Consider the following 14,226-nt stretch of genomic DNA (forward strand, 5'->3'; position numbering starts at 1 on the left):
TGATGATGGTACTTGGTGCACAAACCAAATTGAGCTTCAAGCTAGAGCTGTCAAGCATTTTCAGCAATTGTTTAAGACTGAAGTTGTGGGTCCTGTTTCTGCTCTACCTCAGTCATTGCCCTTTTTAACACCGCAAGAGGTGACTGCGCTAGCGCGCCCTATCAGCCTTATGGAGGTTAAAAATGCAGTTTTCTCTTTAGGCCCCTTTAAGGCCCCTGGACCGGATGGGATTCAACCTTTCTTTTACCAACGTTTCTGGGATACTTGTGGGCCTACTCTCACCACCGTTATTCAGGATATGTTCCAGTCTGGGCACATTCCTGTGGATTTGAATAAAACCTTGATTACACTTATCCCCAAAATTGATCACCCCTCCAGTTTGACCCACTTTTGACCTATTTCCCTCAGTAATGTTACTATGCGGATTCTCTCCAAAATTCTGGTGTTTAGAGTGCAGCCCCTTTTAACCAAGTTGATTAGCCCTTTTCAGGGTAGCTTCATTCTAGGAAGGCAAGCAACTGATAATATTGTGTTGGTTCAAGAGCTGTTACACTCCATGAAGAAGTCTAAAAATACCCACGGTACAATGGCAATAAAAGTCGACCTAGAAAAGGCATACGACCGGATAGAATTGGAACAGGTGTTAACTGAAATGAACTTTCCTCTTTCCTGGACATCCCTAATTCTACAATGTGTGTCTACGACTCAACTTGTAATTCTCTGGAATGGTGAGATTACTCCATACTTTCAACCCTCTAGAGGTTTACGTCAAGGGGACCCCATTTCACCTTACCTATTTCTCTTCTGCCTTGAAAAATTGGGGCGGAGTATATCTGAGGCAGTCACCCAGCGGCAATGGAAACCAGTTAAGGTTTCTCAGCAAGGGCCTAGTTTTTCGCATCTTTTCTTTGCGGATGACATGTTTCTATTTGGGGAGGCTTCTACCAGGCAGATGTCGGTCATTAAGCATATCATGTAATCATTTTGTACATCCTCGGGCCAACGAATTAATTTAAGAAATCTAGGATTTTTTTTGCTCTAGCTGTTCCTCGACAAACTGGACAGGACCTGAGTTTGGACAGTGGCATCCCTATTGCCTCTCACTTGGGTAACTATTTGGGCATTCCTTTGTTACACAATCGCGTGCCAAAAGGCACGTATAATCACATTCTTGATCGGGTCCAGCACAGATTAGCAGGGTGGAAGGCTCGTCAACTATCTCTGGCTGGCCGAGCTACTTTTATTCAATCGGTCTCTTCCTCCATACCTGCCTATGCTATGCAATCTACACATCTTCCTGGTTCAGTGTGCTCAACTATTGACAAATGTTACCGTCGATTTCTTTGGGGTGGTGATCAAGCGCAGTAGCGCATGTCTCTTGTGGCTTGGGAGGATGTGTGTCAGCCTAAAGGAGATGGAGGTTTGGGTCTTCGCAAGATGAGGGATGTCAATAATGCCTTGTTGGCCAAGTTGGGTTGGCGTGTGTTACACGAATCCGCACCTTGGGCTAGTGCTTTTCGCAGTAAATATCTACCAGACAGGAGAAAGTTGTGGGATCCTTGCCCCACCAACTTATCTTACACCTGGCGTAGTATCACCAAGGGAGCTTCTGTGATAAGGGATAGATCTCGCTGGCATGTGGGCAATGGCCGATTGATACATTTTTGGACAGACTTGTGGTTGGATGACTCCCCTCTTCAACAGCGTGTTCTTTCTCCCCTCCCAGCACCTGAACTTTTGCTCAAAATTTGCGACTATTGGCTTGATGGAACTGGTTGGGATTGGCACAGATTGGCTTGTTGGCTCCCTAATGAAGACTTAGATACTTTACGTGCCGTTATGGTTCGAACGGATGATGGCAATCCTGACCTTTTAAGTTGGAAGCACTCCCCCAATGGAACTTTTTCCATTAAATCAGCCTACTCTTTTATTCAGCAGCATAATCCCCCATGGGATGATCTTTCAGAGGGCTGGAAGCTGATTTGGTGTAGTGTGGGGCCTAATAGATGGAAGCATTTCACTTGGCTTGCACGGCGGGACCGCCTGTTAACCAATGCCATGAAGCATCAACAACATTTGAGTGTTGATTCATCCTGTTGTATTTGTTTACACCATGCTGAGACTACACTTCATGCACTTCGAGATTGCCACCGATCGAAACGCGTTTAGTCTGAGCTTATCCCTCCTTCGCATTGGCTACAGTTCTTTTCTCTTCCGTTAGCTGTTTGGATTGATGTGAATATGGGCAAACCCCCTTGGACTGATGTTACAGCCATAATTGGGCCCTAATTTTCATGGCTGCTATCTCATCCTTATGGTTTTGGCGTAACCAACAACTTCATGATAGTGTTTTTCAGGAGCCCATTCAACCGGTGGAACTTATCCATGGCCGGGTTAAGGAATCTCAGCTTCATTCTAATAAGACTTTGCACAAGAAGGATGCAACTACCATCCACGTGGTATAGCAGCACCCCCCGTTGGGATGGGTAAAGCTCAACGTTGATGGTGCAGTCTGTCGGCGCACTGGTAAGGCTGCATGTGGTGGTCTGCTTCGCAATGCTCAAGGACAGTGGTTATGTGGTTTTAAGCAGCAAGTGGGCCACTCCTCAATTGTGTCTGCTGAATTATGGGGTCTCTGGCACGGTTTGCAGTTAGCTTGGCACGAAGGACATCATCGGGTCGTCGTTGAGTCGAATTCAGCGGAAGCAGTTTCGGCCTTGAGAAAAACCAACCCACTGCACCCTCAGTTTAATTTATTACACGAAATTTGGGAGCTTATGGCAAGGAGTTGGGAGTGCGACCTCCAACAAATTGGGCGGGAAGCTAATGTCTGTGCTGATTTATTTGCGAAAGGGGCCCTTAGTATAGCTGTTAACAGGGAAGATTTATTAGATGAGCCTTCTGTTTTGGCTCCTGCTTTAGATAGAGATATATGGGGGCTTGGTTCTTCTCGTAGTGTTCTTCCTTAGTTTTGGCTTCTGCCCAGAGTTTACCAAAAAAAACAAAAAAATAATGTACTAAGGCCTCGTTTGGCAAGTGCCCATTTTAGCTAAAAAATCAAAAAATTACTAAAAAAATTAAAAAGCCAACAACTCATATAAAAAAGTAAAAAATTTCATTTTTTCTTTATGCACAAATTTTCTTAAAAATCTAAAAAATCATATTAAATATACTAATTTTTTTTACATCACATTTTAACTAAAAAATCAAAAATTTACTTAAAAAACCATGTTATCAACCGAGGCCTAAAATATCATGCCAAACCAGCATTAAAAGTTCAACCGGAGTGAAAGCATTCGATTTTGGCAAAAATATATATTTTTTTAAATGTAAAAATGATGCGGCGAGTTGTAATTGGTGGGTATCGGACCCGGCCTTGGCCATTTGGAACGCATTTGAGGGAAGCGATTGGAGCTCTCTCATATCGTTCCTCCTCCTCATCATCATACCACTCAATCTTCAACGGAGAAGTAGAAGTAGAAGAAGAAGAAGAGACATGAACGAGGAAGTCGGTGTTGAAAGGGCTTCTCTAGAGCAGAGCCCCGGAATCTTCATCATCGGATCCTCCAACGTTGGTAAACGTGCCCTCCTCTCCCGTAAGTCTCTCTTTCTTTCTCTCTCTCTACCGATTTATTCTCACTCGGATTACTTTTTACTTGATTCCCTAATTATATTCACATTTTAATCTGAAATTTTATACGAAACTTGTGTATAACATTTGACTGATTGATTGATTCAAGCATTTTAAGTGCAAATTTATGGAAAATTTCTGTCTTGGTCGGTGAACTTGGAATTAGCATGAACTGGAAAATCTGTATTAGGGGGATTTTGTGTTCTGTTGCTTATTTAGGAACTTAAACCCTAGAGTAGATATGTAAATGTCATGGTAGAGATGTCAACACCATTATTTTTAAAAGATCATGATCATAAACAGCAATGTTCAGTAATTGAGTGCTCCTGTTCTTTTTTATGAACTAGAAGAGTAAGCACAGTAGTGAGTGCAATTGAACGTATCGTGGGTGAGAGTCGAAAGGGAGTAATGGGCAACTCAACGATAGTTTTTCATTGGTTGATTTTATTTATTTTAATTCTTGCAATATTCCCTATGCAAAGATAAATATTTGCAAAACCTAATACTGTTGTGGTTATTTTCTGAATAAAAATGTGTGCTTTATATAATAGAATAAATAGAATAGATATATGATCTGTAAGTTTGCAACCCTCATTTTGTGAAACAAATGCATGTTCATCATTTGGTCGTCTTCTTAACCGTCTGTTTTATTGAAATGTACTGCTTACCCTATAGGCTTTCTTTTTGTCCCATTTCCGTGTGTGGTGGCTCATGAATTGGATCCGAAGTATGTATCTGACCTAGACTATAACATCAAAAACCACCATGATAGAGTGAAACCCATCAAACAATGTAGTTAACTATATCTCCACGTTCAAGATACCCAATCAACGAGCATATGTCACAAAGAAATTTTGACAGGAGTTTCATGAGTCATCCTACAAGGCATGGTGCATTGGTGTTGGTTATTTGGATTGTTGTAAACAAAACTTGAACTCCAAAAGTGGACACCTGATCAGGGGAAAAAAATAAGAAAGGAAAAGAAATTCAAAGTGACTATAGAATTCCCTTAGGATGCCCAATTTTTTTGGGTAATTCAGCATCCCAAGATAGGTGGGGCTGAAACCTATGGAATTCCAAAGCTATAAAGTTGATTGATATCATGTGAGAGATGATGTGGATATTGGGATGTGAAAGTTGTGGAAGTGATGATATTGAGATGGAAGGAAAATGGTAGTGCCATAAGTTATAAACGAACAAGGAAATGCATTCATGACTCATGAGGCGCCACTTGTTGAGGGTAAAAGTGAACATCTTTTGAATTGTTTTCATCATTTGCAATGAAGGCCAATTAATGCCCTTGTTTGGAAAAATGAATTGATTCAAGTTGAAGGTGTCACAAGTGCATGGCTAGATGGTGCATGTTGAATACAATGTGAAAAGAGGTAGTTAGTTTGATTTTCACTGATGACATAGATTTTGACTGAACTCAATGGAGAAAAATGGCTTCTACCCAGCCTTAAGTAAATTGGATGTTGGGAATTGTTGTCTTGATCAATCATCGACTGTGGTCAACAACTTAATCCTAATTACTTAAGATGGGGTTATGCTTCTTGTTCGTGTCACATGGCCTTTATATATTTGGCATTTCATGCGAAATTTAAATGGCAATATTCTAGAATTAACCATAATTCTCCTATTGGTCTCACGAAGATTTCTACACCCTTTGCAATGCAATTGAGGGGATGTTGCTAAAATCACTTCTACGAGGTCCTTATGAGGTTTACATCTTTAATGTTTCCCTTGGTTATTGAGTTTGATCCCTTTACCCAAGTTGGTCCTTCAACTCTATTATTCTAGATTTACATGGGAAGTTAATTTGCAATGTTAAGCGCCCACTTGGGTCAAAGCCTTTGCTTTTAACAGGCTGAACACTTGTGAAATGGAGTACACTAAGGGGTTGTTTGGGATTATCTAAATAAGTGCGCTTTTTGACATTTTATGAAATATGGGTTGGGTATGGGTTGGGTTTGAAGTGATGTGGTAGAGAGGTGATGTGACTTAAATAAGATGATGTGACTTAAATAGGATAGTGACTTTTTAACTTTTTGGATTTTTTAGTTTATGCCAAACAAGGCCTAAATTAAACCCTGATCTATCCCTTCGTACTTGTACCTAAAGTGTGAGATGGTTTTGTAGGTGTAGGTATGTATGCTTATGCCATCTGGACTATATTATTTAGAACTGTGTTTGTTAGCTAGTTGCTTTTAAAAGAAATTATAGGTTTCCTTCTAGAAAGATTCCCAAGCTTTGGGAACAGCTGATGGAATTTAATGTGGATTGCATTGTTTTGAAAACTTGGAAACACACATAATCACTCTAACCATTTGTCAATAGGACTAATGTGCCTGCCTGCCTCTCAATCTCAATCATAAGTACCTTAGCTCATCCTCTTTTATTGCTTCTTCATATGAGCAAATCATTTTAAAAGATTTGATTCTTCCCCCAATTATGCTATTAAAAAACTGACGCTGCTGGGAACTCCTATGTAACCCCTGGCAGATTCGTATATGGTGGTTGATGAAGAGACCGCAATGGAGTGTTATATTGTTGCCCATTCTAGATCAGCTAGCCTTGGGGGATTTTTCAAAGGCATGCCCCTGGCCTTCTTCTGGGACCTAGAAGAAGTCAAAGAGAAGGTGGTTTATTTGATATGTGGCTTAAGGGAGATTACACAATTATTATGATAATAAGGTAGTTCAATATGCCTTCGCATGCCTAATGGACTATTTACATGTAATTATGGAGATTATTAACATTGCAGTATGGAGTTGGTTCTAGAGGGAAATTGCCAAAGCAGATTTCGTGGCTCAAAGGGCGGCAGCTTCTTCTCTCTCTTCCTTTTCTCCTTGTTGCCTTTTCCCCTGTCCTTGGTATAGACTTGTTACTTTTTTCTTCTGGAATTCTCCTTCCTTTGAAATTTTTTTTACTATTCAGTTATGTTGTTGTTTCTTTCACATGTGCAAAGCAGTGTTTTTAAAGGCTCAAGGTGCACCAAGGCGCTGAAGGTCTCTTGGGGCTGAGGCTTAAGGCGCAAGGCGAGGCGCGGGTTTTATTGAAGCAAGGCGTACAATCTTAGTAAAAAATAGATAAATTAATATAGACTAATGATTCATACTAGCACTAAGACAATTTGAAAAAAAAAATAATAATAATAATAATAACAAGCAAAGACATGTAATTGCAAACAAAAAACAAAGACAAGTATGGAAGAGAAGCCAAAAAAAAAAACAGAGGAGGAGAAGAAGAAAAAGAAGACTGTTGCTATTCTCATTTTTGCAAACTGCTGCTATTCTCATTTTTGCATTATTCCATGTAACAGAGAAGACGAAGAAAAAGAAGAACGAAGAGCAAAGAAGAAGAAGCGGGGGGGAAAAAAAACAGAGAGCAAGAAACTGAGTTGAAGAAGCAAGAAAAAAAAAAAAACAGAGAGCAAAGAAGAAGAAGAGGAAGAGAGAGAGAGAGAGAGAGAGTCGAAGAAGCAAAAAAACAAAACCAGAGAGCAACCAGCGAAGAAGACAAAGAAGGATTGTCTGTGGCGGATATGGCTCGTCGGGAGAGGGTTCGAGCAGAGTTTGCCCAAGTTGCTCGGATGGAGGAGATTAGCTTTCGGCAGAAATCTAGATGCTTATGGCTAAAGGATGGGGACCGCAATACTAAGTTTTCCCATCGTATGGAAAATGCTCATCGTAGGGTGAATCAGATAGGCCGCTTGCGAGTGAATGGTGTGGAGCTGTCATCTTCCGAAGAGATTAGTGTAGGTATCGTGGGTTTTTATGAGCATTTATTTCGGGATGAGGGGGAGGTGTGGAGACCGGGCCTAGATGATGTTTTGTTTGATGCTATTTCACAGGACGATAGTTGGTTGCTGGAACGACCTTTTGTAGAAGATGAAGTGTTTGAGGCTTTACGAAGTATGCCTGGTGATAAGGCACCTGGTCCAGACGGTTTTTCCTTAGCCTTTTTTCAGCAGTGTTGGGGGGTGGTGAAGGCAGATGTCATGGCCATGCTTGAGCAGTTTCATCAGACAGGGGAATTTGAGCGCAACCTTAATGCCACATTTATTGTCTTGATTCCCAAGAAGGGTGGGGTTGAGGATATTTTGGATTTTCAGCCTATTAGTCCTTTAGGTAGTGTGTATAAACTTTTGGCAAAAGTGTTGGCGAATCGGTTACGTGGTGTGTTGGAAGGGGTGGTTCTGAGTCTCAGAATGCTATGTGGGTGGTCGCCAAATTCTGGATGCGGTCCTAGTTGCAAATGAATGTGTGGATTCTAAAATTTAGTAGGGGCAGGCGGGGCATTATTTGTAAGCTCGATATTGAGAAGGCATATGATAATGTCAATTGGAAGTTTTTATTATATATGCTGCACATATTAGGTTTTGGAAATCGATGGAGGAGGTGGATTCAATTTTGTATCTTTACAATGTGGATGTCGGTCCTTGTCAATGGGTGCCCAGCGGGCTTTTTTCCTACTTACAGAGGGCTTTGACAAGGGGATCCGTTATCTCCTTTGTTGTTCATCTTGGTGATGGAGGCGCTTGGGCGGTTGTTGTCTAGGGCGGTGCAGAGAGGTCTGTTGCAGGGGTTTGACGTGAGAGTGGCTCCTGTAGTTTTGACGGTATTCCATTTGTTTTATGCGGATGATGCGCTTATTTTTTGTGGAGCGAATGACGCCCTGCTTGGCCACTTGAGATGTGTGTTGTTGTGTTTTGAGGTAGTCTTGGGTCTCCGGGTGAACCTTGCCAAGTCGGAATTGATTCCAGTCGGTGAGGTGCCACGGACGCCGGAGTTAACAGTTATTCTGGGGTGTAAAGTGGTGTCTTTGCCAGTATCCTATCTGGGATTACCTCTGGGGTCGTCTTTCAAGGCTAAGGGCGTGTGGGATGCGGTGGTGGATCGGGTGCAGCGACGGTTGGCAGGATGGAAGCGGCAGTACTTATCTAAAGGTGGTAGACTCACTTTGATTAAGAGTGTCTTATCTAGCATCCCGACTTACTTTGTCTGTTCATGTGATCCCAGTGTCACTGGCGCAGCGGATTGAGAAGTTGCTGAGGGATTTCCTATGGGGTAATGGGGGGGAAACTTCCTCTCATTTGGTGGCTTGGGACCGGATTTGTCGTCCTAAGGTGAATGGGGGTTTGGGGATATGGAGGTTGGCTATGTTTAACGTGGCTTTGTTAGGCAAGTGGTTATGGCGTTTTACGGCGGAGAGCACCCGTCCTTGGAGGAGGGTGGTGGTAGCCAAGTTTGGTGAAGGGCGGGGCGGGTGGTGTTTCGAGCGGGTGGGGCAGTCCCATGGTCTTAGTCTATGGAAAGGGATTTGGTTGAGGTGGGAGGAGTTTTGGGGGAGGGTTAAGCTGAAGGTAGGAGTGGGGGATAGAGTTCGGTTTTAGCGGGATAGGTGGTGTAGGGACCTTTCCTTAGAAGTGCGGTTTCCTTTGATTTTTGGTATTACTGCTGATATGGAGGTGCTGGTAGGGGTTGTGCGGTCTGGGCACGGGGAATCGATTGTTTGGAATGTGCATTTGCGCCGCGATGTACAGGATTGGGAGCAAGATCAGCTGCTGGAGCTATTGGATTTTTTATATGCATTGTGTATTGAGGAGGTTGGGCAGGATTCTTTGGTGTGAGATTGTCCTAGGGCTAAGGGGAAGTTTTCTGTTTTCTCGTTTTATGGTGTGCTTGTTCATGACGAGGCTGTTGTATTTCTTTGGCAATGTGTTTGAGTGTCAGGTGTGCCGTCCAAGGTGGCCTTTTTTGTGTGGACGGCTATGTTGGGACGTATCTTTGACCTTGGATAACTTGATTTGTCGTGGCCACATTTTGGTCAATTGGTGCTATTTGTGTTGTGGCGATGCGGAGTCGGTGGACCATTTGTTGGTTCATTATCCGGTTGCTTCCCGTCTGTGGATGCTTGTTGTTGCAACCTTTGGCTTGGCTTGGGTGCAGCCGCATTCGGTTAAGGCAGTTCTGCAAAGCTGGGCTGGGGGTGTTGAGAGGAGGTGTCGGAAGGCGTGGATGCTCGCTTCTCATTGTATTGTATGGTTGGTGTGGTTGGAGCGTAATAAACGTGTCTTCCAAGGGGTATTTCATTTGGTCCCCTGGTTAGAGAGTCGCCTTCTTACTGTTTTGTATAGTTGGGTGACACATTCGGTCAATCTTGATGTTTTGGCTTTTTTAGATTTTGTGGAGGATTTGATTTGTTAATTCTTTGTGTCGTGGTGGCTTTGAGTTTTGTATCTCTTTGCATCTTCTTGATTCTCTTCTAATAAAGTTTGGTTATTTATCAAAAAAAAAATATATATATATATATATAGCAACGAAGAAAAAGCAACGAACAAGAAAGGGAAGGAGAAAAAAAAATACCTAGCAACTAGTGAAGGAAGACGAAGAAGAAGAAGGAAAAAAAAAAAAAAGGAGGTTGAATCGAATACCCAACAACTAGCAACCAGTGAAGAAGAGGAGGAGAAAAGAAGAAAAAGAACTTACCTCAATCGAAGTCGAAGTCGATAGAGACAAGCCTAGAGGAAGAGACGACACAGATTTCTTCGATAGATTAGGGATTTGAGTCGACTGATTTGGGTTGAGTTGCATTGTATGAGTTGTAATCCTATGTGGTTGGATCCTTTTGAACATAGATCAGAGTCGTTAGATCAAAATCATAAACAAAACAAAAAAAAAAGCCCTCTTAGGCTCACACCTTGCGCCTTTCAACGCCTAGCCAAGTCACGGCCAAGGTGCGCGACTTATTAAACGTCCCTCGCCTTGGCTCTCTTTAGGCGCACTGCTTGCGCCTCGCTGTGCCTTGCGCCTGGGTGTGCCTTTCACAACACTGGTACCAAGTAAAAGAGGACAACATGTCACCCAATTTTAGTCATTTAGGCTTTTTCTAGCTTTTAAGATAAGGATTAAAACTTGTGGTAGAGTGTGACTTCAACATTTGTCCCCGACTCCCTGATGCGAGCCAATGTTATTGCAGCAAGAACTTTTTATTGTCCTTTAGTTGACAATGCTTTAATACTGGGGTTTTACCCATTAGGTACATGTTCTCGGTTACAGATTGACACATCTCTCTTATAATTTTCACTATCTGTTAATTGTAGGATTACTCTCTGTGGATTTTGAAGACGCTTCTGATTCATCATCTGATGTACTTGCCTATGGGTATGTGGATTAAAGATCCAATTAATGTAGTAATAATGTGCATACCTATCTGAAATTTCCTAAAGTATCAAATTTTGGTGCTATTGATGGTTTATTTAATATTAATCAGGTGGACAATCAATACAAAATATTACACAGCTGATGTTTCTGTATGGATGGCTCATCTCCATGATGCCTTTTCAATTGGGGCCCTACCAATATATGACCGGTTGGCTGCGTTGGTTATGGTTTTTGACATGAGTGATGTTAGACCCTCTCACTTCCTATCTATTGTTCATATGTGGAAGTTTCATTTTTAATTTGAATACAGTTATTTGAACTGCTAGTTTGCTGTGTGCTAGCCTGATTTATTCATTTGAAGTCATCTATTATCTCATTATCCACAGCTTTCTTCTCTTGCTGCACTCAAAGAATGGGTTTCTCACACCGATATTCAGAACTTTGAAATATTGTTATGCATTGGGAACAAAGTGGATCTTCTTCCAGGACATTCAGCTCATGTTGAATACAGAAGACGCCTGCATAAACTTGGAGAATCTTCTTTTGATCCTGAGTTCTCCGAGTATGGAATTTCTGAAACTGAAGGAGTTAGCTTATTGGGAGATGAAGAATCACCATATGAGATTAAGAGGTCATGTTTGGAGTGGTGCACTCAGCACAACATTGAATACATTGAAGCATGTGCGTCCAATGCTGATTTTGACAGATGTAAGACTCTTTGTTTGTCTTATGTTTCAGTTGCTGGTTTTCAATTTCCATAGTTAATCATGTTGGCCTTCTTGTTTTACAGCCAGTAATGATATATACCCTGCTCTGTCTTTGCAAAAAAAAAAAAAAAAAAACTGCAATAATGTTGCTATATCCTGAGTCTGCTATGCACCGTGTCACTGTCAAATTATCTGTGTCTCCCCTCTGACTCAAGCACCTTAGGCACACATGTTTGAGACCTAAACTTAGCAGATAAATTGTTAAGATAATGTTTATAACTTTTAAGTCACTTTTGTGTTGAAATGGAAGTGTTCTTCGTAGACTAGGTCCTTTGATTTTCCCACATTATCCAATTTTTTGCTGCATGTGTGGTTCATATTTATTGAGCTAAAAAAGAGTTTTTTTTTTTTTTTTCTTGACAGGTTTGTCAGTTGATGGTGATTTACAGGGTGTTGAGCGAATCTATGGGGCTCTTTCTGCTCATATGTGGCCTGGAATGGTATTGAAATCTGGTGATAAGATAACTGAACCATCCTTGCCTGAGAAGCAAGGTTTGATGCACTACTTTCATTGAATTCTTTGAATCTTGTTTCTTTCTGTTTATTCAGATTGCTGAATGTTTTCATCTTTGCTGTTCAGAGTTGTCAGAAGAAGAATCTGACTATGAATTTGAGTATGAAGTATTATCTGCGGGCTCAGCAGAACCATGGGATGATACAGATGGATGGGTATCAGCAGATGGCTCTGTTGCCCCCACTTTTGTGGGGGGTTCAGCTTCTCAGAATATTGAATCCAAAGAAAGTGGCGGAGAGAAAGAAATTGGTTCGGTTGGAAGAGACCACCAGCCTTCTACATCAATGTCTCATTCGCTTGAAGAGGTTGACCGGGAAGTATTGCCCAATGCACATGATCCTGACAAAGCCTCAGAACTTGATAAGGGTACACATTATGACTTTGAGGATTTGGAACAGTTTATGTCTGAGATTGGAAATATGCGTGATAGCTTGAGGTTGATGCCTGATTTCCAGAGGAGGGAAATGGCGGCAAATCTGGCCCTGAAAATGGCTGCCATGTTTGGGGATAGCAGTGGTGATGATGAAGAGGGATGTGATTGATGCAAGTTTCAATGAATCATATCTGAAATCACATCCTCAAATTATCCACATCAGCTTATTAATGGAAAGTGACTATTGGTCGCGGTTTTTATATTTAGTGAAATGGACAAGCTTGGGGTAAGTTTTGCATGTTGCTTTTCTGTTGTGTGTTTATATCCTTAAGCTGCAGAACCTTGTCCACAAGACAGATTTATCGGAATGAGTTTTTACCGAGTAATTTCAGCCCTGACAAGGAACACTTATGAACTACATCAGGTCAGTTCAATTATTCAGAAGATCTAAAATATTTACTTCTCAAATGAATCGCAATCTAGCTGTCTTGGACAAAACTTACTGTGGATTTAATGACTTCACCGTATGATGTGTTTGGCTTCAAGATTTTGATGCCTAACTAGAGTTGTTAAAATAAGATTTTGCTTACCGTATTTGCTGCAATTAGGCAACCATAATTTTCAAATATTCAAATTGTTCTAAAAAATGTCGGCATGCGCGCACATTGCACTTGACCATAATATTTTACCATGTATGTAGTAGGTGTTTCCAAAAGAATTAGAGAATGAATTGTGTGACTGGTTTTCTTAATCTATTTTCTTGCACACCGCATATATGTTAGGCAGAACTCAAAAGATAATTATTTTTGTTTTCCAACTTCTAATTTTTAGGTTAAGGGTTGACTGTTTAGGATTGAGATTGTCATATCTACTTTGTTAGGCATGTTGTTTGTGGGGTTGAAGTTGAACTTGTTTTGGTGCAGGTGTGGTTTTGTGTGTTTACTGAGCCCCTTCTCTTCATGCATTTTTCTATGCTACAAAAATGTGGTTTTTGGGTACAATATGAAAAAGTATTCCCAATTGTTAGGCTCTAGATGAGGAAAAAAAATCTAGCTGTTGATAAGTAATGAGAAAAGTAAGGCCAAGTTTGGGATGTTCCAAAAAAGTCAAAAAGTCAAAAAGTTACTCAAAAAGTTAAAAAGTTAACACTATTCACCAAAAGTCAACAATTACGGCTGCACAACTCCCAATTCAAATTTTTCCCTACAAATCAATTTTTACAATTTTTTATTACACATTTTTCAATAAAAAGTCTAAAAGTTAACACAAACATTCATATTTTCAACCTCAATTTTTTAGTCCAAAAAGACAAAAAGTACACTTATTTAGTCTTCCCAAACTTGGCCTAAATACCGAAAGGTGAGTTTATTTTTTTCGAAAAATGAAGTGATTTTTGTGGTCTTACTAACCATTATGAAAATCGATAAAGAGTTCAATTATAGTACAAAACTATTGATTTTTAGTTGTCACATGCATAAAATTCACGAGTGTGATTACATTACATGGTAAGTATAACCAATTTCAATGACTACACACCTAAAAAAAATACACGAAAAATTATTGGAGATTGCACTTGCAACATATCAAGTTTACATTTACACCATCTATCCACTTTCTTGGTAAACTTTCATAGTTAAAATTCTGGGTTCTCATCTTTTCTGTTAGCATAATCAGGTATAGTGGTTTAAGCATTTGATTACATTGGATGATAAAATATCACGATTGTGTGTGATAAATAGGATTAGGTCTAGTGATAAAGTAAAATCACAAAACCA

At 40.7% G+C, this 14,226-nt stretch overlaps 1 protein-coding gene across 4 annotated transcripts; it reads left to right on the top strand.

Annotated features, from left to right (window-relative positions):
- The first annotated feature begins 3,253 nt into the window (after positions 1-3,253).
- LOC114319722 (GTP binding protein) lies at positions 3,254-12,919 on the top strand. Of its 4 annotated transcripts, none has more exons than XM_082867019.1 (8): positions 3,310-3,596; positions 6,134-6,270; positions 6,396-6,504; positions 10,737-10,797; positions 10,907-11,042; positions 11,184-11,505; positions 11,928-12,056; positions 12,145-12,919. In XM_082867019.1, exons 1-8 carry the CDS (start codon positions 3,497-3,499, stop codon positions 12,618-12,620), a joined length of 1,470 nt encoding a protein of 489 aa, XP_082723145.1. In that variant the 5' UTR covers positions 3,310-3,496; the 3' UTR covers positions 12,621-12,919. The 4 variants fall into 4 exon arrangements, with proteins under 4 accessions (XP_082723144.1, XP_082723145.1, XP_082723143.1 ...); XM_082867017.1 differs by having other exon boundaries at positions 3,357-3,596; positions 6,134-6,325; positions 6,413-6,504; XM_082867020.1 differs by having other exon boundaries at positions 3,427-3,596; positions 6,134-6,325.
- The last annotated feature ends 1,307 nt before the right edge of the window (positions 12,920-14,226 follow it).

The sequence above is a fragment of the Camellia sinensis genome, chromosome 4 (assembly GCF_055761805.1).
Source record: "Camellia sinensis isolate YWXY chromosome 4, ASM5576180v1, whole genome shotgun sequence".
Taxonomy (NCBI): domain Eukaryota; kingdom Viridiplantae; phylum Streptophyta; class Magnoliopsida; order Ericales; family Theaceae; genus Camellia; species Camellia sinensis.